This window comes from Nymphalis io, chromosome 7, assembly GCF_905147045.1.
Source record: "Nymphalis io chromosome 7, ilAglIoxx1.1, whole genome shotgun sequence".
Classification (NCBI taxonomy): domain Eukaryota; kingdom Metazoa; phylum Arthropoda; class Insecta; order Lepidoptera; family Nymphalidae; genus Nymphalis; species Nymphalis io.
Window position 1 is genome coordinate 5,663,451 of NC_065894.1, and position 26,415 is coordinate 5,689,865.

The 26,415-nt window shown below is 31.5% G+C and overlaps 2 protein-coding genes across 3 annotated transcripts; both read left to right on the top strand.

Moving 5' to 3' along the window:
• Positions 1 to 67: 67 nt before the first annotated feature.
• Positions 68 to 4,680, top strand: LOC126769710 (uncharacterized). Of its 2 annotated transcripts, none has more exons than XM_050488629.1 (5): positions 68 to 203; positions 468 to 646; positions 972 to 1,091; positions 3,873 to 4,030; positions 4,550 to 4,680. In XM_050488629.1, the coding sequence occupies exons 2-5, from the start codon at positions 470 to 472 to the stop codon at positions 4,644 to 4,646; spliced, it is 552 nt and encodes a 183-aa protein (XP_050344586.1). In that variant the 5' UTR covers positions 68 to 203; positions 468 to 469; the 3' UTR covers positions 4,647 to 4,680. The 2 variants fall into 2 exon arrangements, with proteins under 2 accessions (XP_050344586.1, XP_050344585.1); XM_050488628.1 differs by having other exon boundaries at positions 74 to 207.
• Positions 4,681 to 5,965: 1,285 nt separating this feature from the next.
• On the top strand, positions 5,966 to 26,351 carry LOC126769738 (uncharacterized). The gene is made up of 13 exons (XM_050488655.1): positions 5,966 to 5,970; positions 11,775 to 11,808; positions 11,883 to 12,029; positions 12,397 to 12,444; positions 18,314 to 18,455; positions 19,086 to 19,169; positions 20,044 to 20,177; positions 20,438 to 20,574; positions 21,768 to 21,922; positions 22,497 to 22,575; positions 23,104 to 23,266; positions 24,714 to 24,867; positions 25,644 to 26,351. The coding sequence occupies exons 1-13, from the start codon at positions 5,966 to 5,968 to the stop codon at positions 25,820 to 25,822; spliced, it is 1,461 nt and encodes a 486-aa protein (XP_050344612.1). The 3' UTR covers positions 25,823 to 26,351.
• Positions 26,352 to 26,415: the final 64 nt, after the last annotated feature.

Below are 26,415 nucleotides of genomic sequence, written 5' to 3' on the forward strand. Positions count from 1 at the left end.
GCTAGCCATAAAATAACTGAAAAAAATATTGTCATTATTGTTTTGTCAATGTTTATGATTTAGGAGTAAAGAATGATGTCTGTCGATTTTTCGCGTATTTAATTTCAAATTACTGTAGAAATAGATAATAAATGGGTTAAATCAATTAAAAATCACGTATATTTAGTTAATATTTGTGTTACGTCGACTTAAAACTACAAAAAGTAAGTAAGTACTATAATTAGTTTAAGTAATTGTCACAAGAATTTCATATTTTATGGTAATTTTAAAAAACCTGTTATAACAAATATAAATAGACGAATACATGTTCAATTTTACGGGAAATCATTAGGTCAGTGAATATACATAAAATAAACAATAATATTTAGGCAAACTTTTTTTCTGTAGTTAGTACGAATTTTAATTTATGTACTATTTTTATTTAAACGCATTTATAAGAACTGTCTTTGCTTTTAATATTTATATAGAAATGGAATCCGAGACAAGTCGTACACTGCGACGTCATAAACAGGAAGAAGACACCTGGCGGCGACGTTGTGGTTGCCTCCGTACCAGCGAGAAATTGAAACAGATTCTTGATTCGTTTCCCCCACCCCCACCCCCACCACCTACACCAGAACAAGTAGAAAAGAAGTCCATTACCCCTGTAATACGATTTTGATTGTGTGATTCAATTTTAAATTTCAAGATCTAAGTTATTTCTATTAAACATATCACAATAGTTCTTTCTTAGTTAGCTTCTGACAATCAAGAGTAAAATATAAAATATGAGTACCACTATCATTTAAACATTTGTATAGTTAATATGACTTTATTTTGCGGCATTCAAGTTTCAGTTTTATTTATTTTAAGGGTTTTTGTTTGATGCAATTTATGCAAATGATGTATTGAATAAACAATAGAAGTTTTAAAATATAATAATATTTTTTTATAATACGAATACGTATTAATAACATTATTTTTATTCATAGCTAGGAAATAATTGTATATCCGCATATTGCACTCACGTACATCAATCGTGTCCGTCAAATAATATGGGAAAATTATGCGAAGAATTATCGGAAGTGCGTTATGAAGAGCAATCTTCAAAAGTAAGTTCAAGTTAATACTTTTTAAAAATTTTTTTGTTGCATTTTTTCTTGATTATTTGATACAAATATGAATAGATAATTTTTTTTTAATAGAATAGGAAGGCGGACGAGCATATGGGCCACCTGATGGTAATTGGTCGCCAAAGTCCATAGACATTGGTATTATAAGAAATGTTAACCATCGCTCACATCACCAATGCGCCACCAACCTTGGGAACTAAGATGTTATGCCCCTTGTGCCTGTAATTACACTGGCTCACTCACCCTTCAAACCGGAACACAACAATATCAAGTACTGCTGTTTTGCGGTAGAATATTTGAGGTGGTACCTACCCAGACGAGTTTGCACAAAGCTCTACCACCAGTAAGATAAATGTTTTATATAAACAATTATGTATGAAAAAATGTATTATACACCGGTTTGGAAATAAATAATTTGGATCTTAGAAGAATCTACGATAGACAATCAGCACGATAACGTTGTTGTGGGGTCCTGGCCTTATAAATTTAATACGAAAAAAAAAACTAATTTTCATATTACTGTGTGTACGCAATAGGTTTGTCAAAATTAGAATATTTTTTTCATCTTTATTCAAATAAAGCTTAAAATTTTATATAAATGGTTAATTTGAAAATAAGTCCAAATAACCAATAGAGTTAAACTTAAATATTGAGCACATTTGCAAACTATTGTGAGTAAGATGTTTGTCACCTAAATAGTTTCTGAAACGTTTTTCGTAAAATGAGTAAGTCTCATAGTTTTTTGTCAAACATAAGGTAAAGCCCAATATTTTGTGGTCATAGCATTTCAACTGTTAGTTATGTAATTACATAACATTTTATACGTGAAATAAGATAAAATCGCATCTATGTGCATGCATCGTGACTAAGTTATCAGCTACGGAGTCCATAGCATGTTCCTAGAAGTTAATAAAAAAACATTCTATCACTTAGGTAATGTTGACCTACTGATGTTAATCTAATTAGGGTTGTAGGTAGGTAGACGTTTAACTAAACACAAGTCATTGTTTAATGTTAAATGTAAATAAATAAATTATGTATATATATATATATATATATATATATATATATATATATATATATATATACTAATTTACATCATGCTTGACTATTTTTTTAATTACTAGCTAATTTTGTAAAAAAGCAAGCGTAATTTTATAAGTGATTAGAGCCTCGCGGATCGTTGTTCCTTTTTTGATGTTACTATATACTAAAAATAATTCGCACCAGCACCCATAACCACTGTATTAATATAATCAACATGAGCAATTCTTAAATGAAGCAATTTTTTTAGTAGAATAGGCAACGGGCTACTGTTACGTTTGATTCGATTCCAATAAAATTTCAATTTGTTAGTAAAATTAACTGTCTGACAAATCGTATAACTGAAAACGTATATGTATATTCGAGAGAAAATAGCGTTTTTAATGTCCGCGTTGTTATCGGAACTTTGGAAGTTAAATAAAAGTGGTTATAACTAGTTAAGTGGAATAGTGTTGTTTTATAAATAAAAGTAAATTAATCAAGAACTATTTGTAATGCATAATACAGCAGAACTATTAGCAATCACATAGAAAATGTAAATCTAAGGTTTGTTTATTTTTACTCTTTCTTCGATTGGAATACGGTATAGGTTAATATACTACCGCATCGCTTCTCGGCCTTTTGGCTAAGATCAAAGTGTAATATACTACCGCAGGACTAAATGTTATCTTTCAGCGTAGAGTACAACATAAATTATAAAAATAGATGTATAGTGTAGATGTAAGTAATATTAACATAAAAATTCAGTGCTGCTTACCCGGATTTGAGCTCGCAGTCTTCGGGTAAGATCCATATGTTCTATGCACAGGATCATCACGCCTTCCATTAATTAAATTAATTTTAATTGTTAGTTGTAATTATTCATTTTAAACATGTAAGTAGCTAAAAGTAATAACTTAAAAAGTAATAATATATTTTAATCAAACAAACTATCTGCCCCTTTTAAAACAATACAGAATATGCAAGTATAATTTAGCTACCTTGTTCGATGAACCCGTGGAAGGCTACTCGAGTGTTTGTTTTATGTACAATTTACTTTTGATATCAATCTCTCTAGGTTAAGACCAGCTTACAGAGTTCCGTACTTGCTGAATATTCCAAATTCTATTAACGAGTTTAATCTTAATTGAAATCAAATATACTCGTAGCATTTTATTATGTTTTGTGTACATTATTTATACGTTTCCTTCCTTTTCGGATGTAGGTAATACTAGTTTGAGTTACACAAAGCGATATTTGCTTAAGTAACATTCCATTACAAGCATTTAAATAGATCAAATTAAGTTGTAATGTTTTAAAGTTATTGCTTATTAATCTTTAATCTTATAAAATAACGACTAAAAGTGTTCGTCGATCATACTCGAATTGCAAGTACCGAGATGACCCCGTGGTTAGACGTGAACTTTGACCGATGATTATGAGTTCTAACCCTGACGAGTAAAGTATCACTTAGTGTTCCTGTGCTTATTGGTATTTATAATTCATCACGCGCTCGGCGTTAAAGGAAAACCTGGTGTGGAAACCGTCAACCCGCATCTAAGCAGCGTGTCAATAATAAGCTCCTCGAGAGTAGAGGAGGTCTTTGCGTTGAAGTGGGACTTTTATACACTGTTTTACTTTACTTTATAAACTACGATACATTGTATATAGTTATATGTATATTTAATGAAGTTAATCTTTATATCGATAGAAATTATAAATAAGAATCTTTTACAGGTAAATAGACGATCGTGGCGAATTGTATCAGAGCTGGTGCAACTCCTTCAGCTGTCGGTGACTGCCACTGCGTTGGCGTTGTACTACCTTATTTACTGCTACATGCAGTTAATCTATTATACTTTGAGGAGCGCTTTGTATTTCCATAATGCTGATGGGTTAGTCAAAACGAAGTTAAATCATAACTATTTATGTACTTTTTAGATTTTTTTTATCGTTTCAATTCATTTGGAGGACTGGCAAATGGGTCACCTGATGGTACGTGTTAACCATAGCCCATAGATATTGGCACTGTACGAAAAAATAGCAATCCCTTACATCGTCTATGCGCTACCAACCTTTCAAGCTATGATGAAAGCTGAGATGTGCCTGCAGTACCACTGGCTCACCCTTCAAACAACAGCAAATAACACAAAAATAGTAAATATTGCTGCGTGGCGATGGAATATGTGTTAACTACCTGACTACCCAGACGGCCTTGCAAAAGACCTTACACAAAATGATTAAAAATAACTTTTTATTAAAACTTAAACACTAAATCAAAATAACAAATGATACTAATAATAATCATAAGGTTCTTGCTGATAATAACGAACGGTACATTTTAAGGTTCTTAAATAGATAAAATGAGTAATTAAATTTAGTGCATTGTTAAAGTTGATTTTTCATTCTTACAGCGCAATGAAGATAACAATAGGCATTGTAACAATTACATCTATTTTTGTCGCCTTTAACCTGATAATAAGACTTGAACGCCTAATTGGAGTATTTTAAAGAAAAATTAAGGCAGTTTTGTATAACGTTAGGCAAGTGCTTCAATACATTTTTGAAACTCTCAACGCTTGTTTCCTTTTACCTCTAAGCTAAGGCAGTAATAATGATTTTTACTAATCTAAATTGCAGTTGTCACACACAGTCGGACAACATGAACAAGAAAGACACTGTTATATATTGATAATAAAATAATAATGTCCTCCAGACTGATTTCGGCCACGGCGGACAATCTCAAGAGATTAGCCAACTACACAGGAGATATTATAGTGCACAAGTGTGTGCGTAAACACAGTTGCACTCTCTATTCCCTAACTCTCATAATCCGATGGGACGGCTATCCGACACGATCAAAAAGAATTCAGGTGCAGGACCAATGGTTTTACGTGCTTTCCGAGGCATGAGAGTGTACACACTTCCAATTCCCAGACTCCGGGCTGCTACTGAGAATTTTCTGACAGAAAAACCCAATAACTTTTTATTAGCCCGACCTGGAAATTTAATCCAGGAGCTCCAGGTCTACAGCCTTGCATCAAGCCACTAGACCAGTCAGTCGAGGTAACGAGGCAGTCAATAAAATATATAATTATAAACTGAAATAACCAACTTGCTCCTTTAACAGATTGAAAATATACTCACTCTTTGACATAATATTTCATGTCAAATCCAATAAATATTTTTTAAATAAATGTGTACAAAATGTAGGTACATTTTATTAGATGTAATTTTTGTATATTTAAGTTCTTGCATTGTTCTCGTAGAAGCGATTTTTTATATCTTATTTATGAATATCTTTCACAATAAGAAATGAATGCCTTTATTCTTAAGACTCGTGTTCACTATTAATACGAAATTTCCAAAGTAACAAAACTAATTAAAATAGAAGTTTATAATTGCTCACATACTCATCTCAGAACATTAATCCACTTTATCAGTTTGTCCCTAATCACAAGACGATACACAAAACTTTTCGTTTCAAATATATAATGAATATAACTTATATATAAGTGTAGCAGAATACATAATGTCAGTTTATATATTGAGGCTCTGTGAGACAGACGAGGACTACTCGTGGAACATTGCAGCATTTCCTAGCTGATGAGATACGGAGGTTGCTTTGCCCATTGCCCACTTCACTGACAACCGGCGACCGAGACGGATGTACCGACGAAACTAACCGATAGTTTTCACACGCCTGTCATATAGTGTTCTATATTTTTTATTCACGGTATTCGTTTTTGTTTGAGTGGAGTGTAATTAAATGACACAAGGTAAAAAGTGTCGACCTCTTAGTGCGTCTTTTGTGCAAAATGGTACTAAATATGAGGTAAGTGGAGTAGTTATTTACTTTTTTTATATTGTGTTTCTTAATTAACTTTTCATTTTTTATAGCTTATTCAAAAAATTGTATTTGTATCAAGTAGGTAGGTGTATCAGGTAAGTTTTAACCATATGCAAATAAAAGATATGATTTTTTGTCGTATCAGATAAAGCATATTTTTTTTAATTTGCATTTTTTACTGTGTATATTTGTAAAGCGGATCTACAAAAAGGAACATAATTAAAATTTTTATTTTCGATATTATCTATGGTAATAATTGACTTGTGACAGTAACTAGCTTATTTGGCTGCTGATCGCAAGGTCCCAAGTTCGAATCCAAGCTGATAAAAAAAGGAATTAGGTTTCTCTAACAAGGAATTTTAGTGTCGGAGGGGAAGGAGCTATGAAATAGTGCGTAAGCGCAGGATCAACTTTGCCAAGTATTAACTTACGCCTGGATTAAATAAAACTAGTATCTAAGCGTTTTCTTTTGCTTATTTTGACTGCAACTAAATTTCTATAGTTTTATTGAATTTTAGACAACGGTGATTGGTTATACCTATTGCCAAGTATTTTAACAATGAATCTTAACATGTTTTTTTTTTATTACTAAGTAATCTGTGAAGAAACTTCACCATTAAGCTTTCTGAATAGCATTAAATAAAAAACATAAACAATTCGTCAGAGTTTCGCGAATACTGATACAGACATATTTTATATTTGTACTCACAGATAAAAAATGCTTAAGCACGGTGTCAGATAGAGTTTAAAACGCATAAAGCTGCCGCGAAAAATTATGTTTGTACTAGTTCTGTGACCCCGCTACGCTTCAATGGAATAAGCGGCGTCAATGATTTGCTTCCACAAATTCATAATATAATAATTTGGATATCAAATAAAAATGAGCTTTGGTTTTTCTTTGTGGTTTATTTGTAAACTGTTATAGCGTAATAAAATCTATTATTTCTTTATATTGTATTGTTGGTTTGCCTTGGTTTCCTTTTTAAATGGCGCTTTCTTTTTCTAAATAAATAATATTTTGATTATTAAATAAATAATATATTATGTATTGATATTAAAATACAAAACAACTTGATCTTATTTCAGGAAACATTAAAAAAAATGTTTATAGTTTTTTACTTGAAAGATTTTTTAATATAAACTCGTACTCAATTATCAATTTTTCTAAACAATTTAACAATTTATTTATGTTTTGTTCATAGTGAGATATACAGTGTATTTTTATAGAGTCATATAATTATGATATAATGACTTCATTAAATAATATACTCATATAAATTATAATAACTATACCTACTTACCATGAAATGCACTTTGATAGGCTCATAGCTCACTTTGATACCTCATGTATACCTAAAATATGATGTTTAATTATTTCGTATCATTTATTAACCCTTATAGGCTTATAGATAACGATCGTAGGAAAAATAATATAAAATTTTTATTAATAAAGAATCCTTTTTATTTTCATATACTCCTTAAAATTTAAAAAATGTATTACATAGGAAAAACTCTAGTGTTTTAACCTAATTACTCATTCATTAGTCATTAACAGTTTATTAAGGTTTGGAACGGTGAATAACGTAAGAATATAATGACACTGGCGTGGAAACAAAGTGTAAAGCGTCTGATGTGACCCGACGCGTGCGTTAACGGTGCGTTCCGGCTTTGATCAAAACCAAAGTCGTCACTTTTACGCTGATCATCCTAAACAACTGTTGACTTATATGAACTCTCATAATCCATTCAACTTTAGGAAGCACTAATGTTCCACCTCATTATAGATGAATATTATAAGGGGATATTAGAAAAAAAAAACTAGCAAAATAATTCATTTTGGACATTTAAAGAAAAATAAATTATCGTAAAATCTTATTGTAGTTCGATCGTAATAATGCTAAAATATTGCGTTCGTAGGAAGTTAGGGTATTCCTAGTCTATTTAATTAAAACATTCAATATTTATTATTTTATAACATTATCCGACTTTAATATTCTATGAACTAATTAATTGGTAGACTGTTGATTATACTTTCATTGAGTTGGATTAATTAATTACACTCTTTTATTGTAATGTATAATCTGCTAAAGTATTAGTTTTAAGTAGGATTTAAGTCATGTGCACTTTTTTTAATCTGTATTCACCTCGTATCTCACTGGAATGATATAATATTTTGATACGTTTGTTCTTTAAACGATATAGTTATAATATTCAATGTCGCATATATATTTTTTTATCATTTCACGATCGTGTTCTGCATGAATTTCGAGTTTGTACTCTACCGACTTCAATTATTTTTGAAAAACAGAAAAATAAAATTTAGTGATGTCGGATTTCATTTGATGAAATATAATAAGTGGGCTATTGCGGATTTTGCCAAGCATTAAATTACATCGTTAACCTTTTGGTAATCTAAAATTACTCCTTAAAATCTTTTATATTATTAAAGATAATATTATTGCATAAGCAAACAATTATAACAATTAATAACCTTACATATAATTTCGAGTCCGGAGAGGAAGCAGTAATGAGGCCACAGAGATGTTGTAGGAAGCGGTGCGAGGTCGCTTCCTGTCCAAAACGATTTCCATTATCTATTATATTATATAATAAAAATATAATAAATTGCAATTTTAAGTTTATCATAAAAGTACACCTCTGTCCATCAAAGTGTCCTCGTCAACCCGTCTCAAATATTCAGTGGATTGACTCTTCCCAACATATGACATGTAAAATGTTATCATTATATATCGTTTAATAAAAAAAATATATGCCGATTTTTATAATACATCTATGAGGCTATAAATAAGATTGAAACCTTCTTATTATATATACTAGACCAACTCATTAGCATATTAATTACCCCAATAAAAGAAGCATAAAAATTATTATCCAATTTTAATAAATAATTTAAATGTATTATGTATATTATATATAAGTTAAATTGTATTTTGAAAAATAAATGTCTTCGGGGATAAGGCAGTTCGTTTTCTATATATCTCATCAAAATAATTTCAAACTGCTATGTTGGGCGTAAAATTCACGTAATCGCCACCCGAACAAAAGACATAAACGAGCGCGTAACGTCGCATGCGCAGACGCCGTTTAACGTAAAGTCACCGTTATATGTTTTATTTATGCATTTAAGTTATACAAGGTCGTGATATAAGGCTATTGAATCATTTTTGTAGCCTGTAAAAACGTTATCGTATGTAAAATAATATTGTCATATGCTTTTGTTTTAAGCGGGCTTTGTTATTGATTTAAACGAATAAAATGCAGTCTTAATTGATTTTGTACCAAAAGAACAAACAATTTCACTTTTAGTAAGATTGTTTGTTCCCATTTACGCTTCAACGCTTAAAACATTGATGCTTTCAACCAATCTTTGTTTTTGCGCACGTTTAGTTTGAGATGTAACAGATAGTTCTTTATTATGACCGAACATGTAGTATGAAATTTGTATTTAAGACTGCTTACTTAAATTAAATAGGATTTTCTAAGTGAAAATACGTGTAATTATTGTATATTATAGTGTGTAATTAAATATCGGTCGTAATAAGGATGTAACTGACAGTAAAACCCAAAAACTTTTTTCTGGCCCGGCCTGGGAATTGAACTCAGGACCTTCGGGTCTGCAGCCTTACATCAAGACTCTAGACTACTACTAGAATTAATACACTACTATGTTATCAAGATTAGAAAAATGTATAATTTTTAAAAACAATTTTTATCACATATTTTAATACATATATTAAATCTCATTTCAAAAATATATGTACATTCTATTTATAATTGGTATTTTATTCGTTTATTATGACGGTAGTAGTAAGGTTGTATAACTAATAGGACCGAAATAGTGTGTAAAATTTCAATCGGTTGAGTGGAACTAGTGTATAATCAGTTGCAGTATTAGACACATAATAATTGCAAGCGGAGATAAGTAAATGCAAATATCTCTATATTTTTATAATAAATCAAAATATATTTAAATTTTTCTTACAAATTCAAATGGAATTAAAATATATTTTATACTTTTTTACCGTTCGATAACGAAAACGAATACAATAGATTAAGCGTAAGCAAAACCATAAACAAGTGGATCTCGAATAGAAATTGAAAATTACACCATGTCGTTTTACCATCGATAACGGGTAAGCCAGATCGTGTTCACGAACAAAGTCATTATAACTGAGCCGTTCAAAACTATTTGATACTATTAATTGCAATGTTTTGATCAAGTCCAGTAATTTAATTCTAATAAATGTATTTCTATTGTCTTCGACGTTTGTATATAACAGATAATTACATCGAGAAAACCACTGTTCAAAATAAATAATATCATCGTTTACTATTGCACGTAAACATAAGAAAAGGTACATATAGTACCTATTACTAAAAATGTCATTATGTAATTAAAATATTTTTTATTTTCTTTATAAACATTTAAGGACTTTTTTACCGACCAATCATTATAATATAGAAATTAATCTTGAAACGGAATTTAAATACATCCGTTAGTATGTTTTGTATCTTGTTAATTACATCCAGCCAATGCGATACTGTTAAGGACACAAAGGCTATGCTTCAATAGCGATGGCAGGTCACTGACTGTGAGTCTGAGTAATATCAAATAGTGGTGAGACTAATAAGTGAGACTAACCTAATGAGATGAAGGCAATCAAGTGGAAAATTAGATAATGTTATGTGTCAATAATTGATTGAAAAAGTTGATTATTCAATTACATTTATTGAATAGTTTAAAAAATCGTAGAAGCGACATTTGGTTCTATGAAAAAGATTTATAGTATTATTATTATGTTTATGAGTTAACAGTCATCAGAACATATTTTTTTACAACGTTTACAGTTTCTTTCTACTTATAGTTACATCGAAATGAGTATGACGGATCATTAACCGTTTTAAATTACTTTTTTTATTATATACTAAATAAAACCAAAACAAAAGTAATGAATTAAATTATAGAGTGGTTTGTAACATTGAATTGGAAGAAGCTATTCTTCTACACTTTGAAATCAAAATCATTTCCTATCTAATGGATATTTGATTTTCTAATAATGTGATTAGGTAAGGGCTTATTCTTTGTGTATTTTTATTAGAATAATGATTACGATCAGAATTGAATCACAATACTCACAGCAGCTACCGCTCTAGTAAAACAATTTCATAGATCACAGTCTACGGTAATGACTCCGATATTGATTCCCTTGGTTCAATCTGCAGCCCTGTCATTACCCTGCCGTGTCTTTTGACCTATCATTACATCTTCCATTATAGTCAAAACAATGATACTATCACGGCACGAGTTCGACTTATTTTTTGTTGGTTATTTTGCAGTTAACGTATTATATTTAGCATTATGTTTTTACTCTTTGATTTTATTAAGAATCTATTTTTATATTATTATTCGTATAAAGTAAAGTAAAAGTAAGCTGCAATTAAAGCCTGTAATTATCATCCAGCTGGGCGAAGGCCTCCTCTTCTTTTAAGGAGAAGGTTTGGAGACTATTCTACCACACTTTTTCAATGCGGGTTGGCTGTACACATGTGGAAGATTTTCTTCCCCGCCGATCACGAGATACATTATAAATACAAATTAAGCATGTGAAAATTAACTAATACATGCCCGGGCTTGCACCCACAATCTTCGGTTAACACATACTTGTTCCAGTCTATCGAACATCTCGGCCCTTTTTTCGCATATATCGTTTAATAATAATAGCTTTTTATAAAATTGACTTAATAACATGATTTTTGTGTTGTTCTAGATTAATCATCATTTGCGGATTCTGCATCTTACATGTAAGTAAGAAATAATTATTTATATTATATCCTAGAATAAAATACTAGCCTAATTTATTATAATTCTACTATAGGTAGGGCACACGATTACGCCTCACACACACTTAGACTCTTCAGCTGAATCTGCAGAGCTGTCAACAGAGTCACTGAGTTCTCTTGAATCAGCCGAGTTAAATGAGGGTTCTGGAGATGACCCGCCTGTCTTGATCGCTACTAGCAAGGTAATAACTTTTATTATTAAATTTAATAAGCCATTTTAACAATACTCTTATTAATGTAAAATAAATAAAAATTACTTAATAATTTGTCCTCTATAAACTGTTCAATCGATTATGATGAAACTTTAATGAAGTTCTGCGTTTGTCAGTAAAGTCCCTGGTCCAAGAATTTTTTTTATGTTTGAGTTTCAATATGAGCGTTGTATGTAGACACTTTTTCTACCCGTGCGAATCCGGGACGGGTAGCTTTTTTAAATTTTAATTAATAAGAAAAGGCAGATGCTGAATGAAGTTCTAACTTAATTTAAAAATTTTGTTTAGTTAAGTTTTTTCTTAAATTTATAATTATAATTCAATGTTAATATTACAGAATGAAACGAGAGAGGCACTTAAATCAGACGGCAGTGAACAGGATCCAGTAAGTAATTGTTTTTTTTTTTAAGTTTATTGATACAACAGAAGCGAAAATGTGCTTGTACATTTTATGAACGCATTGTATAAGATTTATACAATGACTAGGTAATAGAAGGAACTCTTTTAATATTAAATATTTTTATTTTATTAAATTATACTCACTTATAATTTTTAGGTTTATTACAATTTGTATGCATATTGATTTTTTTTATTATTTTACTTGATTGTAGGGCTTTGAGCGAGCCCGCCTGGGTAGGTACCACTCCACATATTCTACCGTCAAACAGCGTACTTAGTTTTATTGTCTTCCGGTTTGAAGGGTGACATGGCAATGTAATAACAGGTACAAGTGACATAACATCTTAGTTCATAAGGTTGGTGAAGCTTTGGGTGGTGTAAGGGATGGTTATCATTTCTTAGAGTGTCAATGCCTATATAGGTGATGACGACTTACCATCAGATGGCCCATTTGCAAGCCTGTTAACTTATTTCAATAAATATATGAAATAATTATGAGTATAATAATAATAATTTTATTGAAAAAGAAATATACATGAAAATATTTTTGTAGGTGCGAGTCTAAGCAATGTCCCTTAAATTCCATTTACCCGGTAATAGGACTACTACACGGTAAATGTCTCCTTCCAGTTGGGGGAAAGCTTAGAGCTTGTACCATCGTGAATAAATATGCATTTGCATTAAAGTATAAATATAAAATTAAGCGCGTGATATTTTAGGAGTATATCTCTGGATTTCAACTCGCGTTCTTTATCAGTTTATATCTCCGTACGTTCTATCAACTGAGCATCTCGTTTCTTGAGTAAGATAAACGATCACTCGATTTCTAATTAGACTTGTCGTAAGTTTTACAACAGCTTGACAAGATGGTTTTTGTTTATTGATTATTGAATTGTTTCATTGATTGTAATAAAAAAATATGTCAACGGTTTGAGTTTAAGGACCTCAGAAAGAATCTATTAACAACGTAAAAAATGTCTTTTAAAGTCACCGTAAAAGTGCTATAGTGATTAATTACCTATCTAATTTAATGGTTGTGTTTAGCGCGGTACATTTCTATAAAGCTTCACGGCTAATATGTGGATACATTCATACAATACAACCTTGAATGATTGTAAGAGATGTATAACATTCGTTAGAACAATGCGCCATCTCGCTGCATAAAGACAGCAGCGCTCTTTTATTAACGTCTTACCAAACATTTTGCTATGTAGCTCAATGTCAATGACTATTATTGTATAAAAAGTGTGCTTCTATAGAACATGCCGACGATCAAATTAAGTAAATTTTTTTAGTATTTTTTTTTAAATATATGATTATTAATACATATTATGTTTAATTGTTATGCATTAACAAGACAATATGTATTGATTTTATAAATGTTGAAGCGTCAGTAGAAATATAGTATAAATCAATTAAATATATCTAAATGAAAATCATGCACTACTATATGACACTGAAATATATTTTATACACTAATTAAACGTTTGCACTTTTGAAAGTTATGTGTATATACATTTAAAAGAAAAAAAAAATAATACATAAAAAAAGAAAAATAACGAGAAATACGAAATAAGATTAAAAGAATCAATCATTTGACATGAATTTCAAAGCTTAAAATTTTTATGAGTCACGTTTTGACGAAAAAATTACACGCATTTACACCTGAAAAAAATAAATATATAAAAAGTATAAATTGCGTGAAGTTCGCAGGTATACTCTCACTTTTTAAACGAAAATATCTCGGAATTTTGTGGTTTGATCTACAATTTCATTATAGCGGTTTCATAGCGCAAATTGAGTAAAGCATTTTACTGTAGTTGTAAGTGTTGCGAACAATTGACATTACTATTTTCCATAAATCCAGTAAGTAGTGCTTTTCAAAACATTTTAACGGTCTTTTATTTCTTTAAACTTGTATAAGACTAATAGCAAGAAAAGAAAAAAAATAACAAATATATCATGATCTAATTCAATTTTAAAATACAATGTCACTAAGCAAAATATCTATGTACTTGATCGTAAAGAGTAATTACTAAGTTCCAGTAAATATCGCTGGTAACTTTAAATTTAAATTATTCTATTAAATTATATATAAAGTTGTTCTAAGAGTATACTTTTATCAAGCATATTTGGATTTTGCTATTATTTTAATAAGTATTCATTTACATTTTATTTCTTATTAACTCACCATATTTCGAAGTGCAAGAGAGGAGGCCAGGTCTTAGGTACCCTATGTCCTTTTCTGTACCCCTGGCAAGGTGTGTGCAAAATTTCATGTTTTCATTAAGTAGTTACAGCGCAAAAAAAAATCAAATTTTTAAAACAACAAATAAATAAATTTACATTTGCAAAATAACATTAGATAGTATTTTTTAAATTAAATTAAATTTGAGAATAATGATTGGAATTTTCTAGTTAAAAATCAAGTAGCTTGTTACTCAACTCAACATAGGAATATGTATCAGATTACAATGGAATTAAATCAACAAATGTTATAGTATATTTTATGGTTGAGGGAAGACGGTCCACGCATCCATTGCCCAATCTATACATGTAGCGAACAAGAGGCCAGCGGTTGTTTTATGCAATAAGTACAATAACATTGCAATGGACCTCTCTCATCTCATTTAGTTATGATGTTATGTTCCGTAGAGTTGTTATAATTGAAGTTAGTTAATGTTAAACAGTTTATAAAAATAAAATTAGCATTTCATAAATTTCCTTTCTTTAATTGGTTCTTAAAACCTTAATATTTTAAAAGTTTTTCTCAATTTAAGAAAATTTAATTAGGATACTCCGTGATATTTTTGAGAAATGAAAAAATAAATAAATATTATAATTCCATTAGTGTTGGCAAATATGATCTATGATTAAGCCGACCGTAAATTCAAATGACAGAAAATGGGTAAAATGAAAATGTTACTAACTTTTTTAACCTCTCATGTTTTTAAATATAATCGGTCTTATTTATAAACGTTGTTTAGCGAGTGATTAAACTAAAAAAAAATGTTGTGTCTTCTTCTTTCAAATGTTGAATCAATAGTGACAGAAAGAGCGAAATCAGTGTTTAACTAATTAGTAGAAGTAGCTTTTATAAGTAAGACCGAAAATTTGTTATTGAAACTTAGAAAAATTAAAGATTTGTTTACGTTGCTAAAGCTACAACAGCCTTGGTAGCGGTAGCTTCAGCGCAATGAAAGACAAGTTTTTCTCCGATTACGTCGTCATAAATTAAAAAATACTCAAAAATATACGATGTATATATAGTCTTAAAAGTATATCGTATCGTAATGATAAGTAATCATTAATGCAAGTTTCATATAAAGGGAAACAAGTAGAGCTTATTTATTTTTTTCCTCTATATGAGTACAATGAAAGTACATTTTTATTCTAAGGTAGACAGATAATTACATCGCAATTTGAACAGATATGACTAACAAGTTGTGAGTAATCGGTGATCTGTAAAAGTTCCTTGATTGTTGGAGATTTTGCGGGTTTGATTAGATTAACACTATGGATTCGTGAGAAGCGTCTGTCATAGCAAGTTGATCATTGTAAACATTGTTAAGATAGCCATCTCTGACCTGTCGGCAGCGTGTGATTGTCAGTTACTCGACTCACATTGCACGCCACCATAAGCGTGGACGCATTTTGTTTGCCCCACATTATTACCCTTCCCATGAAATTGTAATGAAATAAATTGTTTTCTTTTTTATGTACTGCTAAATAAGAACAAATTGAATGTAACTTAAGCGTTTAAAACATTCATTATCTATGTAATAATAGTCAATAAATGTAATGATGCGTTTTAAAGATCTTTTTGTATTTAAATATTTTATTGATCTTGAATTAATTTACATTAATATCTAAAGCAATTTAAAATAATTTAGTTATTGTCAAACTGAACTTTGTTTTTTTTTCCAAAAACGACATAATTCATGAAAATATTAACAAAGTGATATATACTTAGTAGTAATAAAACTTTATAAAGGCCTGAAAATGTTAAACTGAATATTTTAAGCAATGTCGGCTGTTTCCGAGAATAGGATGATTCAATTATATAAGCTGTCACGCTTACAATTTGTCTAATGTGTACCTGCAGATGAATAGATTTATTTTTTTGTATCGAAACCAATTTGCTGGAGTAGTGTAGCGACGGAAGGTAAGTACTGGTGCGCCAGTCCACTGGCCCAATTTTCATAATGCGTGCAGCGGCTGCGGCGTGCGAACCGCCCTGGCACACTTTGTCTCACAATCTTCGATAATCATTTTTTGTGCAAAACTTTCATGGGGTCGTGACTGTGAAATGGTGCATTACCGACGGTAATTCAATACTCTGAGTTTTTTTCTTTAATAAATAGACTAACAGATCTTAATAGTAAAATTTTATATCACTTATCGCATTTATCTAACGGCTTTACTTTCGAAAACGTTTTAGGTCAATGTTATGCTTCTAATTTAAGTAGCGATTCTCGTAGGAAGTTGTACACATGTATGATTATCAAAGGCATACGTAGTCGCGTTTGCCGGAAGGACGTTGTTAGGCGCCTGTAGCTTTATCTCAGGGCTATCAAACGCTAGTGTACGCGTCAAGAGTCTTACTTTAACAAGATGAGCATCCGTGTATACTCGGTAATTAGAGAAGAAAAAATTATACTAACTGAAGTGATATTAAATTGAAAAGAATAGGGTTTGGTGTTAGGTGTTGTCTATTAATAACATCAGCAAGTAGCACATAGAACCCCACGTGCCTGAAAACTAACCCAGCAAATGCATTCTTAAAGTAGGCGGCCAGCACTAATCTTGTAAATCCTTCTTCTTGTAGGTCTGTAGTTGATCCTTTTTATTTAATATGTTTTGGCTATTTTCACACTATTATGTATGTACTTTAGAGATATGTAACGCTTGAGAGAGAAAATATATTCATTCTTAAAAAAAGGGGTAAAGCCGGGGTATTTACAACTCAGAGTTCGAGAATACCTACGGGATATTTTTACACAGTGGAAACACTTACATATACTTAAATATACTGCGATACGACATCGCAGTATATTTACGAATATAATAAATTCACATTATTATTTTAATACAAACGGTGACAAACATCGTCGATGAGCGAGTGATCAGTAGGTAGTAAGAAAAACATGTAGCTAACCCAGGTTTCCATCTCCGCAAAAATAATATGTTAATAAACATAGTATATTACTCAACAGATTATTATATATATAAAACAAAGGCATGGAGTTAGTATTCGTTGATTTTTTTACATATTATAATAATTTAATTGTGTTCAAATAACTTTATATCTATATAATTAATTTGGTGGAAAATAATGACTCGGTACTGAGTTACTTGTCGGTTCTTCTCTGTAGAATCTATATTCCCATTCGCTAGTAACTTTAAATGTTTTTAATCTCGTAAAATCTCCGTTTAAAAATGCTTGTAAAAGCCTTGTTAAATAAAATATATTTTAATTTTCAATGATTGATGGTATAGTGATCAAAGCAGAGGTGGCCTAGTGGTTAGAACGCGTGAATCTTAAACGATGATCGTGAGTTCAAACCACAACCACACAGGGCAAGCACCACTGAATATTCATGCGCTTAATTTGTGTTTATAATTAATCTCGTGTTCGATGGTGAAGGAAAATATCGTGAGGAAATCTGCATATGTCTAATTTTATTGAAATTCTTCGTTTTCGAAATTCGCATTGGAGCTGCGTGGTGGAATAAGCTCCAAACCTGCTCCTCAAAATGGAGAGGAGGCCTTAGCCCAGCAGTGGGACATTAACAGGCTGTAACTGATGGTATAGTGATCATTTCTATCAATATATATATTATTTTTATCCTCAGGTCGTGTTCCTGTCAGACAAGAATGGTTATATCCCGGTTAGCATCAAACCGCGTTCTCCATCAGTAGATTCGAGCTGGCGAGAGCCTCCTGCTTGGGAACGGGAGTACAGGCGACATCGGACCAATGGCAGCAGAGTACAATGTATGATTGTTTAGTTCATTAATTTTAAAACGACAGGCACAACTAAATCCTTATAAATATCCTAACTAGAATATAAGTTGTCTATTCTGCAAAGCTAAATCTCTTGTGTAAATTTGTCACATACACACGATAACATTTATTTATAATAATTTAACTTACGATTCTCCTTCAGTTATTAATTTTATTCATACATTACCGAGTTACCATTATTACATGATAATATCATAATCGTTTAATTATAAAAAATAGTTCATCGTGTGACCAATTTGTAAACAGCGGATTTCCCATACATGCGAACTATTATACTTGTTTTGCAAAACCGGACAAATTTTGATGCTATCAATAGACGCACGCACTTACCGTCTTCATTGCTTAATCTTTAATCTATCTTTTTATTTACGGGGAAATAGCTTTTGCTCACGACTTTAACATTAAAATAAAGTAAAATATTTCGTTAGACAACAATAAAATACATATTCTAAATGCTTGCCAGGACGTTTATATCTAACATCTAACAGCCTTTGGAATCTGTACACATCTTTTGTTCATATTAACGTCGTTCTTTTTTTGATAAGTTAGTATGTTTTATAATTTAAAGTATACTTATTAAATAAGTTACATTTTATATAGATATCGAAGCAGAATGTCAAGACGACTTTATGAAGATACGGGTTGGCTTTAATGGATCATTTAACGGCCTGGTTTATTCGGCTGGTAAGTAAAACTGTAATTAATATGAAAACTCATAAAAATTTGTAGTGTATTTGGAATTATAATATATTTTTTTTTTCAATATGAAGTTTTACCACTGGCATAGGCAAAATGATAGTTTTAAATTTCACAAGATCAAATTTATATATTAAAAAATCACCAGCCTTAAAACCTATTAAATTACTCTACGCCTACCACTATGAAAGAACGAACGCTCCATCAAATATTTTTACCAAGTTTTTCTGCATGTATTGAAGCTATTAATGTTAAGAATTCTTTGTACTATTTTATCGATTTAAAAATGTCCATTAAACTTTATTATTCGTTTATCTTCGGGTATATATTATTGCCACTTGTATTTGTGTTTTTTAATTACATTCAGAGAAATTAATAACAGCATTCCAAGAAATGTCGATATCAATTCACGTTTTAGTATCCGTTATATTGACATTTTGTTTTGATATGCGTAGACAAAACAATCAAGTAAATTGTTATTGGTATTGTTCATTGCCTTAGAGAATTCGGTAACCTTGTTACCTAAAAACAAAAAAAAAAAACAAAAAAATAAACAAGAATAGCCGTAAAATTTAATTTAATTTTCATTGGATGAAATATTTGTGCAGTTTCAATTATGTATTAATCGTATCCGCGCATAACGCAGAAGAAACTGGTGAATAAATTATAGCTGTTAAAGTTTTGACACATCGTTCGAGTAATAAATATTTTTTCCGCTGACAATTAACGCATTACTATAATTATTGATTTATATTTCTAAATTCTGAATAATTAATCTAATTTCAAATCAGATAATTGCTTTGACTATTTTCTCGCTTCCTTTGTGTTTTTTCAAGCTACTTATTGAAATTTATGTTCACAGGTTATTCCTACGATCCGGATTGCATGTATATAAACGGTTCTGGTCGTGACTACTACGAGTTTTACATACAACTAAACCGTTGTGGCACTTTAGGCAGAAACAGTCAGCACGATGACACAAAGAAACATCCGACTGTGAGTATTAACAAATTCGCTTAATATTGATAGATTTCTTAAAAACGAAACATTTTTCATTTAATAACAATACATTTAAGTTACTTGCAGTTAATTTGGATGTACGTTTGAGCTAGCAACAATGTCTCGTGTCTCGTCTCGTAATTGCTAACATTTTTTTTTGGCAAAAATGTTCATTAAAGGAACAAAGAATTTAAATATAGATACTCGTGAAAGTCTACCTACTTACGTGTCATATTCAATCAAAAACTTTTCAACAGAAGAATCTAATGTGGAACACAATAACCGTGCAGTACAATTCCCTTATCGAGGAGGAACTCGACGAACACTTCAAGGTGACTTGCGAATATGGATACGATTTCTGGAAGACTGTCACATTTCCCTTTTTAGATGTCGAGTAAGTTATTTTAAGTAAATATTACTTCTATCATTTTTAAAACTCTTATTTGATAATAATCGGATCATGGATTTGATTATAGGTACTACTACGTACACATACATGTTTTGCTTTTGTTAATATCAACCCCAGACGGCTAGATTTAAATGATTGAGTAACAATTGAGTGTGCAGTGTGTGTTCTTATTTTATATTTTCAGTTTCTGCCTTGTAGTATAGTATCGATTTTAGAGCAACTTAGAACATTATGTAATAAAACCGTTAACATGATCTATAAATACATAAAGTCACACATGATTCTTGTTATTTTAATGGTTTTTTTAGGCCCAATGTAAAATAAGGCCAGCTTGTATATTATTATTCTAAAATTTATTTATTTTTCGTTACTGAATTAAAACTAGCTTAAGTAAAGAGGTAAATTTAAGTAAAAATCAGAAGTAGCTTAATCAGTTCGTAAAGTATGAAGCAAATAAGAATAGAGCAATACATTTTAACAAAAATAAAATGTTGACTTTTTATGTTCGGGAAAGCATAATATATAAAAGGTCAAAAGGTCGTTTCTAAAAAAAAAAACAAACTAATGGAACATTGCAAGTAATTGCAGTGAAAGTGTATAAATTTATTGAAGCGTGAAATTATTTGTACTGGCAATCTCTGTTTGTAAATAACATTACAGATTTGTTTTACATATTCAATATATATTCATATATTTTTATATATTCATATGCGAGCTGGTTCTCGATGTCACCGCCTAACTGTGACATCAATTCCATCGCGAACAAAGAAATTTGGCAACTCCTTTCTTTGTCGCACTACCAAAGAATGGAATTCCTTACCAGCTCACGTGTTCCCCTCCTCTTACAACCCGGGTTCCTTCAAACGAGGCGTGAAGAGGCATCTTGCGGGCCGGCAAGGCGAAGGCGGCTAGTACAGAACGTTTTTCCCATCTGTACTGGCCGTCGTCGCGTTTGGACTCTACTACCACTTACCATCAGGTGGAGTAGAGTCATTTGCCCTCCCGGCAAATATAAAAAAAAAAAATTCAAAATTTAGTCTAAATGTGACAAATAGTAGATATGTCGGCACATATGCCCGTATGACCTTATGGAAGCAAGGATTGATGTTTTCTTTCTTTTAAAGTAATATTCTGTTAGTTAAATAACGTATTAATTATTGCGAGTTTCTTTTTTTCAGAGTAGCAACGGGTAATCCTGTTGTGTTTACACTGCAGCCGCCGGAGTGCTATATGGAGATCCGGTCGGGTTACGGCGCCACAGGCGCGCGCGTCACCGGTCCGGTGCGAGTGGGTGATCCGCTTACCTTGCTCATATACATGAGGAGTGCCTATGGTAAGGTTTACATAGACGTACATAGTAACTGTTCTATTTCCTTTTGAGATTCTATTTTAAACTTTATAAATCAGTTGAATCACACGCATATAAACAATTTTGCAGATACAGAATTAATAATGACATGTATAATTAGTTGATAAATGTAGTTTAAAAAAAAATGTGCTTCATTCAAGTATAGTTTAAAAACAATTTGATTTCATACTAATATAAATCAATGCGATGGAAACCAATCAAACTATTTTATGAAACGAAATGCGATATAATATAGAGTGATGAAAAATATAAAGTGCTAGGCTTAAATATAAAATTCTTGCACTCGCTCTCTATTAAAATTAAAAAAAAAAACAAGAAATTTTTGAATTTATCAGAACAATTAAGACCGTTCAATTATTTACCGTAACGAACAAGGGCAGAAAATTAACGGTGATCTATCATCGCGTGTTTACTTCCTATTTTAATTCACAATTTTTCGTTCAAAAGTTCATTGATCTCTTCATAGGAAATAACTTGAAGCTGTCTCGATTGTACTAGTGTGTCAGTATAATTATGTGAAGTACACGTTTAATTCTAGATGGTTTCGACATTGTTGTGAACGACTGCTTCGCGCACAACGGAGCCGCGAAGAGAATACAACTTATAGATGAATATGGGTGAGTACTGTTATATATCCATGTGGGTGCTAGTTATGTTAAGAAAACAGTTTCGAGATTTTTAGCATTTAACAATTTGTGGAAGTTAATTGGTTCATATTCTAAATTTTGTCTGTTATACTTTTATTGCTGTTGACTGTTGCCTTACCTCAAAAATTAAATAAAAATAGTAAATACCTACATGTATAAGTCTATTGATGTTTGAAAAAATTCAAAATAGAAGAAGTCGAAGAAATATCCTAAAAGTATATAAATCTAGTAAAGAAACAGCCTGTTAATGTCTGACTGCTGGACAACAGCATCCTCTCCTCAAGCTCTTTTCTCGCGATGTTTTTCTTAACCGCCACTTTTTCATAAACACAAATTAAGCACATGAACCGGTGTTTTAACCACCTGACTATCTCGCCCCAAATAATAAAGAAAAATAAATAATAACTAAACATGGAAAAAAAAATTATCAACCCGGTCCTCATTGTTCAGGGAACAAGCCTTTCAGAATAATGTTTAATATTATTATTTTATGAACAGCTGCCCAGTGGACGACAAGCTAATCTCTCGGTTCCGCGGCTCGTGGTCGGAGTCGGGCGTGTTCGAGACGCAGGTGTACGCGTATATGAAGACGTTTCGCTTCACGGGGTCCCCCGCGCTCTATATCGAGTGTGATGTCAGAATGTGCCATGGAAGATGTCCAGTAAGTGTTATGATTACATGATTTTTTGGGTTTTTAAATTGATATAAAATTCGGAAAATATATTATACTTATTAGTAATTTATAATAAAAAAGTCTTAAGTACAAGTAAAGTGACATCCTCTAAATAATAATAATAATTTATTTGCACATAGTTTTACAGATGTTATGATTTCTTTATAAGTATCAAATACATTTCGCCCACGATAGGTACGCTAATATATTTGTTAACAAGTAATTAATATTAAATGCAGATCACACCAATTGTACATTAAAATAATTATATTAATATATGTATAGATGATAGGTATATAAAATAAAAATTGGTTTAAAATTAACAATAAATATAAATAACTCACTGTTGGCTTAAAGCTTTCTCTAGAGAAGAAGGTATGTATGTAACCTTGTTCAGCTTTTGTGTAGATCGGTCCAGTAAGTATTACCAATTAACCAGAAATATATATAGAAATACGAGTGCCATGAATTTTTCTTTTTGATATGGCCTATTAGTTCTACGTAACTATACCAAACTCGAAATTGGGCTCAACCAACGTCGGCAAAAACAATAATTTTTGTCTAAGTCTACTTAGTTTAATTTTGTGAACAAACATAAAAAAGCAGTGAATTCGTGTTTTATTTATGCATTTAAATTGAGTTCCGTTTCAACGGCTAAAAGTAATGCCATGCTCTATTGCGCATGTCGTAGATCGTAAATGGCAGGTGGAGATTGTGCAGCAAATGAAAAAGGTTTCAAAAATAAAATTGGATTGTTTTGGCTGTTTAGAGCATCTTAACCATGAAAAAAAATTGGTTTCGGATGCTTTTCAATTATTCACGTTATTTATTCAAAGTTTATTCGTGGTGAAATAAAAAACTTCTCATAACTAATTAATATTTCTCTTTATCAACAATTCGATTCTTACTCGAGTCGTATAGGTCCAGAGGTACTTGTTATGGTTGCAGCCAAATAGGAAATTACATTTGACATTAAATAATACATTGATGGTAGTGGCCTACAACCTAGTCCTGCAGATTTTTATTTTTGCCTAAGCTAAAGAAAATTTAATAGTAGAATTTCGGGCTCACTCTAATAACGCGGATTGAAAAATATATATTAATATATGCGATAAGAAACGAATGTTGAAAAAATTGAAATGAAACATGGAAAGCGGCCTCTACGTCGTTGGTTGTGTTCTAATTGCATATATATATTACATATTTATGTAGTTATTTATTATATATCCTAACCAAATACTTATTTATTATATATCCTAACCAAATGAATATCATAACATGAAGTACATCAATAATATAAATGAACACGAACGCTTGTGTATTTCATATACAACGTCGATCAAATCACTAGATACTTACTCTTTAGAATTTTGGTTGAAGGTGAAGGTGGTAAGTCAATGGTTTTTAGTATAATTAAAATTTGAAAATGTTTCAGTCGCAGCCGTGCCATTGGCGTAATATGAAAAGCGTGCGACGTCGATCCGCCGACACGGAAACGGCGAGCGTCGCGCCGCGGCTCTCGGAGAACATCTCGCTGTTCCAGTCGCTGCGCGTGCTGCAGGAGGGGGAAGAGGACGAGACTGTGGCCGGTGAGCACACGAGCCTTGTACCTTTATACTTTCGATGTTATATATGGTGTAACAGTAGTACACAGTAACATCACATGTGGCGTATATTCCCCTTCGCCTCAACTTCAAGGAAAATGCCTAATTCCATCACGCTGATCGAATTGGTGGCATTTGGCAAAGTTTCATGGGATGCGATGTTTTCATTAACAGCCGAGGTGTTTATCAATTCGGCTGTTTTTTTGTGTAATATTTTACGCGATATCCTCGTCAACTGTAAGCTGATTATAATTTTTTTTAAGGAACCTTTATCCTTACGGTGAAAGATGTTATACAAATTTTAGTGATTGTTTATAGTTTATTAATAATAATAATGTCCTCCAGACCGATTTCGGCCAATCTCAAGAGAGATTATCCAACTGCGCAAGACATGCGTGTATAAGTGTGTACGCAAATACAGGTGCACTCTCTATTCCCAAACTCTCATAAACTGATGCGACGGCTTTCCGACACGACCGCATAGAGTTTAGGCGTAGGAAAAACGGCTTTACAAGTGTTTCAAGGCACGGGAGTGCACACAGTTCCAACTTCTAGACACCAGGCTGCTACTGAGAATTAATTTATAAGAGAAAATTTCGACAGAAAAATCTAATAACTTTTTATTGGCCCGACCTGGGATTTCAATCCAGGACCTCTCATGGTTTTCAACCTTACATCTAGCTACTAGACTAACGAGGCAGTCATCATAATCTATTATCATGTACTTAATATTAATGTTACGGTATTAATGTATTTTGCAGCGATAGAAGGACAGACCTGCATGAAGACATCCGCACTGTCGGCGATGATAGTGTCGTGCGTGGTGTTGGTGGCAGCGCTTTTGGCGGCGCTGCTGGTGGCGGCACGTGGCTGGCGTCGTGACCGGCAGCACAGCCAACCGATACACGCATATGTTCCACACAAGGGACGGATCAAATAAGAGCTCTTATGTATTGCCAATAATATTGAGATTATAATATACGTTTGTATGTCAGGAGTGTATTTCCGATGCGTTCGGAAAATTAAGCGAATGTTGAACACTTTTTTTTGATATTTTTTTTACAAAAACAAGTAATACGACAAATATTTATGTAGATTTTTTTGTGTGTTTGTATTTTTTTTTATTTTATATGTGTGATTGGAGTAAATTCTTTTAGTTTTAACAAATTTGAAATGCGGTTTCAAATGATATAGTAGTAGACCGACAAATTCCAGACTCGGTGACGACAGCGAGTAAAAAGTGTTTTTGTTTTAAAATTATTAACTAAGCATTATATACTGTCAATTAAAAATGCTGTGAAACTTTTTAAATGACAAATTGTGAGGATTTGTATTTTTTATCGAAGAAAATGCATCTCCTCCTTTTGCCTCCCAATATCCTCAACATTGTGATAAATGAACGTATCCGTAAAATTACTAGTAGATAATTTAATTTATTTCATTATGTTATATTTAACACTAGACGTATAAGACGCCACGAAAACAAATTGTAAATAATATTTTAAGAATTTATATAAATTAAGATTTTTAAGC